The sequence below is a fragment of the Balearica regulorum genome, chromosome 24 (genome assembly GCF_011004875.1).
Source record: "Balearica regulorum gibbericeps isolate bBalReg1 chromosome 24, bBalReg1.pri, whole genome shotgun sequence".
Lineage (NCBI taxonomy): Eukaryota > Metazoa > Chordata > Aves > Gruiformes > Gruidae > Balearica > Balearica regulorum.
In genome coordinates, this window is record NC_046207.1 from 341,173 (window position 1) to 354,884 (window position 13,712).

Genomic DNA, 13,712 nt, shown 5'->3' on the forward strand with positions numbered 1-13,712 from the left:
AATGAAGAGTCTTGGTCTCTGGAGTCTGCTGAAAAAGAAGGAAGATGCCCACGTGCTGTACTAACACATGAGACACAAGAACTTTGGGAAATCTGGCCAAGGTTCTCTGCATTACCAGGTGAAATGGCACATAAAGGCTGATGCCATACTGTCATACAGGCACTTATGACCTAGAGAATTAGTCATATAGGAGACTGCATTTAGTTTCCTGCTTTCTCAGACAAAGCTAGAACTGATTTCCTCCCCCTTTCCAAATGACAGAAGATAAATGAATCAAAGGTCCTGGAGTCATTTATCTGTGAAAGCTTCTATGAGGCTCTCAGGCACTTCTCAAAAAAATTTTTATTCATGTCATAAAGAAGTAGTAACAGAGAGGTCCAAAATACAAATGATGCTATGGCCCAGGTGACAAGATACTTGTCCAACACACATTGCAGTCTCTGCTACAGTGACTGTACTGAATGAAATATTAACTTTTTTTTCTTGGAAACAAAGATCGAAACCTCATTTTCCACCAAATGATGCAAGATGGTATATCATGAATACTGAAGTAGTAAGATTCATATACAATCATATGGGACAGAAAAAACACAATGTCTCTGAGTAGAGTTTGATAGGCATCCATTTTGTGTTCCAAGTGTTACAAGTTAATAGGGTGTTTAAAAAAAGTCAAGCATAAATGAAAAAAAAAAATCCAAGTATACAGAGGAGAAAAAAGATTCCTTTCAAGCCAAATAAGTTCATATCTTGCTCAGCTTAGCTATAGTTTTGATTAGTAATCCTTTCACTTCTTTATTTCTCAGGCTGTAAATCAGGGGGTTTAGTGTGGGAATTATAGTTGTGTATATGAGAGCTAGGACTTTCTTAGTGTCTTGTGAATTACTGGATTTTGGCCGTAAGTAAATCAAGGTTCCACTTGCATAATACAGTGTTACAACAGTAAGGTGTGAGGAACAGGTGGAGAAGGTCTTGCGTCTGCCCTCTACAGAAGAAATCTTCAGGATGCTGGAGATGATGCAGGCATAGGATACCAAGATGAGACAAAATGGTGTAAAGATGACCAGCGCTGTGGCTATAATGATCTGCTTTTCATACAAAGAGGTGTCAGTGCAGGAGAGCCTGATGAGGGGGGGAATATCACAGAAGAAGTAGTTAATATTCTTGGGCCCACAAAGTGGCAATGTGAACACCCAAGCTGTCTGCACCACAGAAACAACGTTACCACTGCAACACGACAGCAGGACCAAGGAATGACAAACTCTACTGTTCATGATGATTGCATATCTAAGGGGGTTGCATATGGCCACGTAACGGTCATAGGCCATGGCTGCCAAAATGTAGCATTCAGTGGCTGCTAAGAAAATCACACCATAGAGCTGTGTGCCACACCCCATGTAGGAAATGCTCCTGTCCTGTGACAGGAAGTTTACCAGCATCTTGGGAACAACGATTGATGCTGTGGAAATATCCAGGAAGGACAGGACGCGGAGGAAAAAGTACATGGGTGTGCGGAGGGTGGGGTGTACTGTGACCATGAAGATGAGAAGATTCCCAATGATGGTGATGGTGTAAATCAAGCAGAATGTGAAGAACAGCAAGCGCTGCAGTTCTGGGTGGTTGGACAATCCATAGAGGACAAATTCAGTCATCAGAGTGTGGTTTCCTGATTCTGGTCCCTCTGTTGGCTTCATCTGGGAGGAATCAAACCGACACACTGTCAGTCACTGCACCAAGATCATGGTGCTTCAGCTGGTTGCTGAAGTGAGGAGTCCCTTGGGAATCCCTGGAGACCCACTGGATTGAAGGGTACAACTCTAGAGCTGACTTATCTGAACAAAGTAAGAAGGCAACAGCAGCATGTGCTGAAAGCGCGTGATGTTAGTGCTCTCTAAGTTTCATAGTTTGGGATAGTGACCAAGCACGTAACTATGAGGAGCTGGTATTGAAGGGTTCAGCTCCATTATGGATGTAGGGTTAATTGTCGAGAACAACTTTTCCCCTCAAATGTCAGGTCTGTGGTGTCAACTGGTTCCATAGGTGCTTTCTGCACTGAAGGGAAAGCCCAACTGACAACGAAAACACTCACAGTCCAAAGAGAGCAAAAGCATTTTGCTGCCTTGTGGAGCAGTGAGCACAGCTCCTCTTAGAACATGCTTGTACTCTGCCAGGACACAGTTTTTTTTACTGAGCAGACTTGCAGGGCAGACAGCCTTCCTCCAAGACATCTGAAGCTACCTTAGAGGAACCCAACTTTAGATGAAAGCCAGGGAAGCTCAGGCTGTGGGAGGCTTTGACTCATATTCACAGCCTTCCCCAGCTGCCAGTGGGATAGAAAGACTTCACAGAGCCCAGCTCCAGGGAAAGCACACCTAAATGGAGCAAGCAGAAGCCGGGAGGGAAGACCTAAGCCAACTCTTACCACTGGAGGAAAGCCCAACCGGCAACTGAAACACTCACAGTCCAAAGAAAGCAAAACCAAAACAAAACACACCCAAATACCCTTTGTCTACAGACAGGAAAAGGAAGAAGGAATAATTAGAGGGAAAGATATCTATGGAGAATGCTAAGTGTAGAGGGAGAAGCTCAGTACTATCTATCTGCTTCATTAGTCACATTGCCTTATTACCCTGATGAGCACTGCTGTGTGCGTGGTGCCGATGGGATATTCATGCAGCACTGTGGCAGCTTTGTGTTTTCTTACCGAAAGAGAAGGAATTAGCCTGACACAGGAGAAAGTGGTCACTAATTCTGCGTTCTTCAGACTCATCATCTCTTACCAAAGGGTCAACCAACCATTGAACTACACTGGTAAATCTCAAAGCACAGAATGCACATTGGCAGCAGAAATGTATCCATATATGGGGACAGAGGAGGGAAGCACCTTTTCGACTGTACACACATGGACCTGGTTAACAGACCACAGCACATAGAGAAGGACACGTGATCAGAGTAAGAGCACTGCATACAACTCTATCATGATTCAATCACTCCTTGTACTGACTCCATCCAATTTCTCTTTCTGCTATAACTTCACTCGCACGAGATGTCTTTTGGCTGTAGGTTTTCTAACATGAACATGAAAGTGAAAGCTGTGAAACTGGGAGCCACAGGTGATTCTAACTTACATGCACAATAAAGAAACCTTAACATTCTCAGGCATTTAAATGTCTGATGTATTTAAAGGAACCTTTCTGGGTTTGGTTGTTTCCATTAACATAGAAATGAAAGAACACTATGTTATTTGAAGCTCCAGATTTTGAGCGAGACCTCAATATAATCTGTGCATAACAGAATGGAAAATGACATTTAAAATTTCCTGCAGTTTGTAATGCCACACATTCACACTAGTTTTCTTGACTTGTTAGATCCGTGTAGCTGAAGTAGAATCTACCTAACTCTGCTCTTTGATCTGTTATGAAAGTTTTATATTATTGCTTTGGTCATTAGCTGTTAATTAAAGTCAATAAAATTCACAGCAGTCATTGTTTTACTCATAGGTTAGTGTTTTATTACCTAATGCGGAACACCTCTCAGCAACAACTCTCACTTTGTGTAATTCTTGTTCAGTGGTTATGAGAACCTTTAAGTTTTGGTCTTAGTTCTTCCTTGGATTTGCTATATGTATTCACAACAAGCATTTTCAAATAGGTGTCCTACCTTCAGCAGTTCTCCCATCCAGCGTCTCCAAAACGGATTGTGCAAATTTCACTAGAAGAATTTCCTTTGTTTTCTTACATTAGGGACAGTGTTGGGCTGATGGCTCCTAAAGTCAATGCACATTGTAGATTTTAGATTGTATTTTAAATGCAGATGCTCTTCTGTCACGGCTTGAATAGTCTCTGACATTAGCACATGGTGTATTCCATGGAATGTCAGGCATGTTTTCTCCAAAGTACCATAAATGGAATTTATCTCCCCTTCACAAAAGTATCATAAATGTCAGTTGCCAAAGACTAGCCTAACAGAGATGAGGAAAAGGAACGTGTTAAAGTTGTTTCAATATAGTTGAAATAATAGCAGAATCAGGTAGTTTCATGGAACAGGGACAATGGAACTACATCTTGCACATGCATTTTGACTTGCAAGTACATGAGAACCTACATGAGCATCTGCATCCTAGTTCAATCATAAGATTCCTTCTGCAGCACAGTAATGCGGTGCCTTTTAAAGACAATCACAGGAGCACAAAAAAAAATGTTTTCTTCAGAAATTACTCTAGTCATTAAGGATATAGAGACCTGCAAGCTGAGCTTTGGTGCTATCCCAGGGCACCTTGGAGTCTCAAACACCTTTAGCATTATTAAAGGATGTCAAGAGTAGCTTTACGCTCCAGCAGCTTTGGCCCAGGACCTTCCTGCCCAGCCGCTGGAGCCCAGCCAGGTGCCTAGGGACTCAGGATCTCAGGGACGCAGCTGCTGCTATCCTATTTGCAAGTTTAACCACTAGTAAAGTTAAGCATATATCCCTGGGACTCACAGACACACAGACACAAACATGCAAATGAAATTGACATGGCCAGCCACACAGATCATCACAGACAGTACATACAAGACTCACATCACACACGAGTGCAGGCAGGCACATACCCTCCTCACAGAATCACAATCCCAGAATCCCAGAGTCCCAGACTGGTCGGGGTTGGAGGGGACCTCTGGAGATCATCTAGTCCAACCTCCCTGCTAGAGCAGGATCTTCTAGAACAGGTTGCACAGGATTGCATCCAGGCGGGTTTTGAATCTCTCCAGAGAAGGAGACTCCACAACCTCTCTGGGCAGCCTGTCCCAGTGTGTGGTCACCCTCAGAGTGAAGAAGTTTTTCCTCGTGTTGAGATGGAACTTCCTGTGTTCCAGTTTGTGCCCGTTGCTCCTTCTCCGGTCACTGAGCACCATAGAGAAGAGTCTGGCCCCTTCCTCTAGACATCCACCCTTTAGATATTTATAAGCATTGATAAGATCCCCTCTCTGTCTTCTCTTCCCCAGGCTAAACAGACCCAGCTGTCTCAGCCTTTCCTCATATGAGAGATGTTCAAGTCTTATAATCATCCTCATAGCCCTCCACTGCACTCTCTCCAGTAGTTCCTTGTCTTTCTTGAACTGGAGAGCCCAGCACTGGACACAGAACTCTAGATGTGGCCTCACCAGGGCAGAGTAGAGAGGGAGGATAACCTCCCTCGACCCGCTGGCCACACTCTTCTTAATACACCCCAGGATACCATTGGCCTTCTTGGCCTCAAGGGCACGTTGTTGGCTCATGGAGAGCTTGTTGTCCACCAGGACTCCCAAGTCCTTCTCTGCAGAGCTGCTTCCCAGCAGGTCAACCCCGAACCTGTACTGGTGCTTGAAGTTATTTCTCCCTAGGTGCAGGACCCTACACTTGCCCTTAGTGTAGTATGGTTCTTCTCTGTCCCACTCTCCAGTCTGTCCAGATCTCGCTGAATGGCAGTGCAGCCTTCTGCTGTATCAGCCACTCCTCCCAGTTTTGTATCATCAGCAAATTTGCTGAGGGGACACTCTGCCCCTTCATCAAGGTCATTGATGAATATGTTGATTAAGACTGGACCCAGTACTGACCCCTGGGGAACATCGCTAGCTACAGTCCTCCAACTAGACTTATCACAACCCGCCACTTATCGCAGCACTCTGAGCTCTGCCATTCAGCCAGTTCTCAAACCACCTCACTATCCACTCATCTAGCTCACACTTCCTAAGCTTCCCTATGAGGATGTTATGGAAGACAGTGTCAAAAGCCTTGCTGAAATCAAGGTAGACAACATGCACTGCTCTCCCCTCATCCACCCAGCCAGTCATGCCATCACAGAAGACTATCAGATTGGTCAGGCATGATTTCTCCTTCATGAATCCATGTTGACTACTCCTGATAACCTTCTTTTCATCCACATGCTTAGACATGACACCCAGAATGAGCAGTTCCACCACCTTTCCAGAGTTGGAGGTGAGGCTGACTGGCTCATAGTTTCCTGGGTCCTCCTTCTTGCCCTTTTTGAAGACTGGAGTGACACTGGCTTTCCTCCAGTACTCAGGCACCTCTCCTGTTTTCCATGACTTTTCAAAGATGATGGAGAGTGGCTTAGCAATAACATCTGCCAGCTCCCTGAGCACTCATGGGTGCATCCCATCAGGGCCCACGGATTTGTGGATGTTGAGTTTGCCTAGATGTTCTCTAACCCAATCCTCCTCAACCAAGGGAAGGTCTTCCTTTCTCCAGACTTCCTCTCCTACCTCCAGGGTCTTGGATTCCTGAGGGCCAGCCTTAGCAGTAAAGACAGAAGCAAAGAAGACATTCAGTAACTCTGCCTTCTCTGTATCCTCCATCACCAGGTCACCCACCTCATTCAGCAGCAGCCCCACATTCTCCCTAGTCTTCCTTTTGCTGCTGATGTATTTGAAAAAGCCCTTCTTGTTGTCCTTGACATCGTTGCCAGATTTAATTCCAAGTGGGCCTTAGCACTCCTCGTTGCATCCCTACATTCTCTGACAACATTCCTATATTTCTCCCTTTTTCCACATACTGTAAACTTCCTTCTTCCCTTTGAGTTTTTCCAGGAGCTCTGCTTCTGGGGTTGGCAGAGACAGGAGCTCACTAGTGCAGGCACACACATAACATCCTCAGGATTCACAAGCACACACACATTTGTGGGTCCCCCGAGTACTAGCATCATGCCTCTGTCTGTCCAGTACCCCTGCCCAGATCCTGGCCCTCTGACCCACCCCACAGGTCCCCTACTCACCAGCTGTTCCAACCTGATGCACTAAACATGCAGCACTCACACACTTGTCCCACAGGCACCTCACATTTGCAGCTTCTCCCTGGGCACCAGCACAGACTCTCACCCATCTGATGCCCTTATCTGGACCTCCTACTCACTGGCTGGTCCAGCTTGAAGTTTGCTGGTGAATATACACACACATCCCATGTACAACTACTTTGGGGGAGACATAGACACTCCCTCCTGCCCCCAGCAGCCAGCACAAGGTACAAGAGCTGCCACCCATGGTCTGGCTCCAGCTGCCAGTGCTGACCTCCCTCACTCACCTCACTTATGCCAGTCAGTAACTGGTTTTGGGAACACATGTCCACCCAGCATGTAGGCTGAGACCCTACTAGCTCCAGCAGCTGCACTGGGACCCCACTGGCTCTCATAGCTCACGCCAGAGGCCAAGGGTGCCCACACCACCAGTCTGGCTTCAGTAGCTGGCACCAAATCCACTCACACCAATCTCCCCAGTAACTAGTACTTGGTCCTTGCAGCACATGTACACACAGGATAGAGTGACAATATGCAGAGAGTTATGAAAAGATTTAAGAAGACAGGACAGACTGAGCTGATCAGGCACAGGGCTCAGCCAGACCCCTTTTAGATTCCTTTTCTGTTTACCCCCCTCTTTTTTCCTCCTGGCTTCCCTTAACCTGAATATCCCCTCATCAGCTGGCATGGTCCCACTGACCCCATCTGACATGCTTGACCCTCAGGTTTGCATCCTTACTAGGTGCAAAGTACCAATCACCTGTAGTTTCTTGAGAAATCATCAAGTGGCAATGTTTATTCATGATTATTGTCTCTGATAGTGATAATTGGTCAGGGTTTATGTCTCTGTGTTTACAACTCCCTCCCTTTTATTATCATCATTCCAATTTGACAAGGTCTTTATTCAGAAAATCTTATTGAAAAATAAACATTCTCACACTCCATATGGATACCAAACAGCTATCCTTTTAACATCTCTCAGTAACAGGAAATTGATATCATGGTTCTCTTTACTGTAAGTCTCATGCTTTTGACAGTTCTCAGATGCATGATTTTGGACCAAAAATTTATAACTGAGTTTGAATTTATTTCAAACTTATTTCCAATTTATTTCCAGGAATGTGACTGACCTAACATTCACCTCAATGACTTCATACATCTGTGATATAAAATCCTGCCATTGACAGTCTGTCGTGGTTTAGCCCCAGCCGGCAGCTGAGCACCATGCAGCCACTCGCTCACCCCCAACAGTATTTATAACAGAATACACACAATGGGTGATAACACAAGGCAGTTTACCAACCTGACCATCAACTGGATGCTCAGCCCACACTCAGACCATTCCAGAGCAGCGCTGAGCCACTCCTCCCTGACTAGCCCCCTTTTATGGTGAGCATGACGTCGCATGGTATGGAATACCCCCTTGGCCAACTTGGTTCACCTGTCCTGGCTCCTTGCGAAAATTAACTCTATTCTAGCCAAAACCAGGACACTGTCCTTAAATGCTCCTTGGAAAATTTGTAGAAAATGTTATGACTTCCATGGCTTTAATAATTTCACTGGTTCATATTTTATATTTCTAGGGATACAGGCATATCACAGTATAAGTTTTCTCATGCTCTAGCCTTTGAACTCTAGATTAAAGATTACAAAAAGAATAATTTCAGTAAAGTCATTTCTCTGAACTGCCTTCAAATATCTAAAATGTAAACATTTGTTTTTGGGCTATTTGTCTAGACTTTTTTTATGGTCGATGGCAAGGTCTTCTACAGGATGTTTAAGATCATCCTCAAGTACATGAGACTAATCATGTTTTAAATTAGACTGTTTCTCCCCTTTGACTGTAAAGGGACGCTAAAGCAACTGGCCCAGATACACACCTTTTTATTGTAGATGCCTAAGTTAATGCCTGATTATTCCCATCCTATTTTGTGGTACAGTATATTTGGTCACAAAGTTTTCCACATTATTGCTATGACTGTTTATTGGGAACCAGAGGAGCTGGGGGAAGGTAGCAGAATATAAAAATCATTATTTCTGTTCTGTCGTCAAGAAGTCAAGGGCTTTTTTGAAAGAAAATCAGAGACAATTGCATAGTTTTGATTGGGTAGATCCACCCTGCAAATGTAGTTTGTGGACCCTCAATTTTGACTAGTCCTCTAGAGCTAACTGCCCTGTATTTCAGAACAGAATCCTCTTCGGAATCCTGGGGTTTAACTACACAGACAGCAGAGCCATAGAATAAAGTCACTACACTCAGGTAGGAGGAACAGGTAGAGAAAGCCTAGTGGAATGTCCAAGTGGAAACCATTACAGTGGTGTCCCTCAAGGGTCTGTACTGGGACAAATATTAATATCTTCATCACCAACCCAGACAGTAGGATTGAGTGCACCCTCAGCAAGTTTGCAGGTGATGCTATCTGAGTGGTGCAGTTGATACTCTAGAGGGAAGGGATGCCATCCAAAGGGATCTTGACAGGCTTGAGAGGTGGGCCTGTGTGAACCACATGAAGTTCAACAGGGCCAAGTGCAAGGTCCTGCACCAGGGTCAGCACAATCCCTATGATGAATACAGACTGGGGAATGAATGGATTGAGAGCAGTCCTGTGGAGAAGGACTTGGGGATAGAGTGACAGGACAAAGGGAAACAATTTAAAACTGAAAGAGGGTAGCTTTAGATTGGACATAAGGAAGAAATTTTTTATGATGAGGGTGGTGAGACACTGGAACAGATTCCCCAGAAAAGTTCTGGGCACTTCATCCTTCGAACAGGACAGGGCTTTGAACAACCTGATCTAGTAAAAGATGTCAGGAGGGCTGGATTTAGATGATCTTTAAAGGTCCTTTCCAACCCAAACCATTCTGTGAATCTATGATTCTATGGTTCTATGATTCTATCATGATTCTATGATCTTTGCCTGAATCTTCTCCCAGGAAAGCATAGTGCCATGTGTCCTGAACTAATAGGCACTAAGGGAAACTAGGAGTCCTGCCAAGTGATCATTGAAATCTGTGCTGGGACAGCACCAACACTTACAACTTAAGTACATACTTAAACCATCTTCATAGCCAACATATAGATTTATACATTCTTATTAACTACTTTCCCCTGTTGTTTAACAGAGACATATTACTCCCCCGTTTCATGGCCTTCCTCCATTCCTCCAGATGTTCTCAAACAGGCTATGACTTGGGCCTCATCTGTCAAGACAGGTGTTCAGGACAGGAGAAGCAGTATGTTTGATTGTTGGGCACCAACACCAACTTGCTTTGGGTCATCGTTACACTCATCTGGTTCCTTGCGAAACTCACTCTTCATTGGTTTCAGGTCATTCCTGCCACATTACTTCCTAAAACATACAACTGACATTACAGATTATTTTTCCAAGTTTAAATCTCCTTGAGGCACACACTGGGTCTCCCCATCCTTCTGCATTACCCACCAAGTACACTCAGGTCCTTGAGCAAAGACAATCTCACAAATGGGTTTGCCTTTTGCTATGGGAGGAGCAATCCACACTGCCTTCCCCAGCCACTTCCCTGTATGCACTACAGGGACCTTATCTCCTCCCACAGTATGTAGAGGTTTTGTTTGGGCAGGACCAGGATGGTTAGCAGAACCTCTGGTGTTAACCAGCCAAGTGGTTTCTGCTAAATTCATATCCCAGTGCTTCTGTGCCCCATTGCCCAATGCCCTCAACATAGTCTTTAACAGTTCATTATATCTCTCAGTCTTTCCAGAGGCTTGTGGGTGATAGGGGATGTGATACACCCACTCAAAGTCATGTTTCTTTGTCCGGGTGTCTATGAGGTTATGTCGGAAATGAGTGCCATTGTCTGATTCAATTCTTCTCTGGGGTACCATGTTGCCACAAAATTTGCCTTTCAAGGTCTAAGATGGTATTTCAGGCAGTGGAATGGTTTACAGGATATGTTTCTAGCCAACCAGTAGTTGATTCCACCATGGTGAATATGTAGTGATTGCCTTGACATGTTTGTGGCAGTGGTCCAATACAGTAAATTTTGGGGTTTTTGTGTGTTGTGCTATTATCTTCCCTCAAAACATTTTTATAAAATCATAGAATTGTTGAACTTCATGCGGTTTGCACAGGCCCACCTCTCCAGCCTGTCAAGTTCCCTCTGGATGGCATGCCTTCCCTCCAGCATGTCAACCACACATCACAGCTTGGTGTCATCAGCAAACTTGCTGAGGCTGCACTCAATCCCACTGTTCTTGTCACTGACAAACCTGTTAAACAGTGCCAGTCCCAATACCGACCCCGGAGGAAGACTACTCGTCAGTGATCTCCACTTGGACATTGAGCTGTTGACCCCAACTCTTTGAGTGGGAATATCCAGCCAATTCCTTATCCACCGAGTGGTCCATCCATTGAATCCATGTCTCTCCAATTTAGAGACAAGGATGTCTGCTGGGACAGTGTCAGATGCTTTGCACAGGTCCAGATAGATGACATCAGTTGCAGTTCCCTTATCCACCAATGCTGTAACCCCATCATAGAAGGCCACCAAATTTGTAAGGCATGATTTGCCCTTAGTGAAGCCATGTTGGCTGTCACCAGTCACCTCCTTATTTTCCATGTGCCTTAGCAAAGTTTCCAGGAGGATCTGCTCCATGATCTTGCCAGGCACAGAGATGAGACTGACCGGTCTGTAGTTCCCAGGGTCTTCCTTTGTTCCCTTTTTAAAAATGGGGGTTCTGTTTCCCCTTCTCCAGTCGGTGGGAACTTCACTGGACTGCCACGACTTCTCAATTAAGATGGAGAGTGGCTTAGTCACTTCATCCACCAATTCCCTCAAGACTCACAGATGTATCTCATTAGGTCCCATGGACTTGTGCACCTTCAGATTCCTTAGATGGTCTGAAACCTGATCTCATACAGTGAGCAGTTCTTCATTCTCCCAGTCCCTGCCTTTGCCTTCTGTGACCTGGGCAGTGTGGCTAGAGACCTTGCTGGGGAAGACTGAGGCAAAAAAGTTGAGTACCTTGGCCTTCTCCGTATCCCAGGTAACCAGGTCTCCTGTTTCATTACAGAGGGGGCCCACATTTTGCCTCGTCTTACTTTTATCACTGACATACCTATAGAAGTTGTTCTTGTTGCCTTTGATGTCCCTGGCCAGATTTACTTCTATCAGGGCTTTGGTGTTCCTAACCCGATGCCTGGCTGCTCAGATTGTTTCTCTGTATTTTTCCCAGGCTACCTGTCCTTGCTTCCACCCTCTGTAGGCTTTCTTTTTGCATTTGAGTTCATCCAGGAGCTCCTTGTTCATCCATGCAGGCCTCCTGGTGTTTTTGCCTGACTTCCTCTTTGTTGGGATGCATCCCTCCTCAGCTTGGAAGAGATGATCCTTGAATACCAGCCAGCCGTCTTGGGCCCCTCTTCCTTCCAGGGCTTTGTCCCATGGTGTTCTACCAAGCAGATCCCTGAAGAGGCCAAAGTCTGCTCTCCTGAAGTCCAGGACAGTGAACTTGCTGTGCACCCTCCTTGCTGCCCTGAGGATCTTGACTCCACTGTTTCATGGTCACTGCAGCCAAGGCTGCTCTTGAGCTTCACATTCCCCACCAGCCCCTCCTTGATGGTGAGAACAAGGTCCAGCATGGCACCTCTCCTCGTGGGCTCCTCTATCACTTGGAGACAGAAGTTATCATCAATGCATTCCAGGAACCTCCTGGATTGCTTATGCCCTTCTGCGTTGCCCCTCCAGCAGATATCTGGGTGGTGTGAAGTCTCCCATGAGAACAGATATGGGAAGTTATTTGGCTCTAAGGAAGGAAAGACAGACAGACTTTAATCTATAGAGAAGGCACAGGAAATCATTTCAGGTCAATTTTATTGAGGGGAGAAAAAATAAAAAGCCAACCATCCAAGTAAATTGTCCTAGAAGTAAGAGAATAAATGCACAGATCCTCTATATATGGCTTACTGATTATTATGTTGACCTATATAATTGACTGTTATGGGCCAATATTTCTGTAACTTTTAGTATTAGTCTGATTGCATTGAGTTTGCTCTTCAATTAACAGAGAAAAAACCAACAGAAACAACAGCAGGTGTAAAACAAGGCACTTTCTCCATGTTGAGCTTGATTTTTCAGCTTTCATTTTGCAGAAAAATCTACTAAATTTTGACTAAAAATATTTATTTATTTAAATTTTGTATTCAGAATAAGATTTGCTCTCATGAGAAATAAGGAGAAAAAGGAAAATCTTCTGTGTCTGCCTTGTTTGGTAAATATTCCTACTTACTTACCTGTATCTGAAAAATCTGGATTCTATTATGGCATTTCTGGCATTTGCCTGAGGCAGGAAAACCTACCTGCAGTGAAATAAGCTTTCAAGAATTTGCAGACTTTGTGAAAACAACCATTGTGTTACTGGGCTCATTAATATGGATAATCATCTACTACATATACATCTTATTCACTGTGCTGAAGATCACAACTACCTCAGAAATACAAAAGGCACTTGTGGTGCTCATATTTCTGTGGCCTCTCTATAATAGGGCAGAACCATATTCGTGTACATGAGAATTTCACAGACTTCTCTTGACATTAAGAAGGTCGTGAATGGTCAGCTAAATCCATTCATCTACACCTTGAAGAATAAGAAAGAGGCTTTGAGAATTCTCTTTGCACAACCGACAGTATTTCAGGTAGGACTGCCTAAGCAACATAATTCATTCTCTCATGTCAGATACCTTCCTTGGGAAATGGAGAACTGACCTTTGAAAGAACCTTTATCTTTCTTCATGTCCAGACATGGAGGAAACCAAGATTGGAGCATCTCTCGTATGAGGAAAGGCTGAGAGACCTGGGTCTGTTTAACCTGGTGAAGAGAAGGCTGAGAGGAGATCTTAATGCTTATAAATGTCTAAAGGGCGGGTGTCAAGAGGATGGGACCAGACTCTTTTCAGTGGTGCCCATGACA

General features: G+C 44.6%; 1 protein-coding gene across 2 annotated transcripts; it reads right to left on the bottom strand.

Annotated features, from left to right (window-relative positions):
* Positions 1 to 740: 740 nt before the first annotated feature.
* On the bottom strand, positions 741 to 8,173 carry LOC142605011 (olfactory receptor 10A7-like). 2 transcript variants are annotated; one of them, XM_075775026.1, is made up of 2 exons: positions 8,167 to 8,173; positions 741 to 1,663 (listed from the first exon to the last, which is right to left on the bottom strand). In XM_075775026.1, the coding sequence occupies exons 1-2, from the start codon at positions 8,171 to 8,173 to the stop codon at positions 741 to 743; spliced, it is 930 nt and encodes a 309-aa protein (XP_075631141.1). The 2 variants fall into 2 exon arrangements, with proteins under 2 accessions (XP_075631141.1, XP_075631142.1); XM_075775027.1 differs by lacking the exon at positions 8,167 to 8,173 and having other exon boundaries at positions 741 to 1,715.
* Positions 8,174 to 13,712: the final 5,539 nt, after the last annotated feature.

Bases quoted from the DNA above. Each gene is read 5' to 3' on its own strand.
- LOC142605011 (XM_075775027.1), bottom strand. From the start codon at position 1,691: ATGAAGCCAACAGAGGGACCAGAATCAGGAAACCACACTCTGATGACT.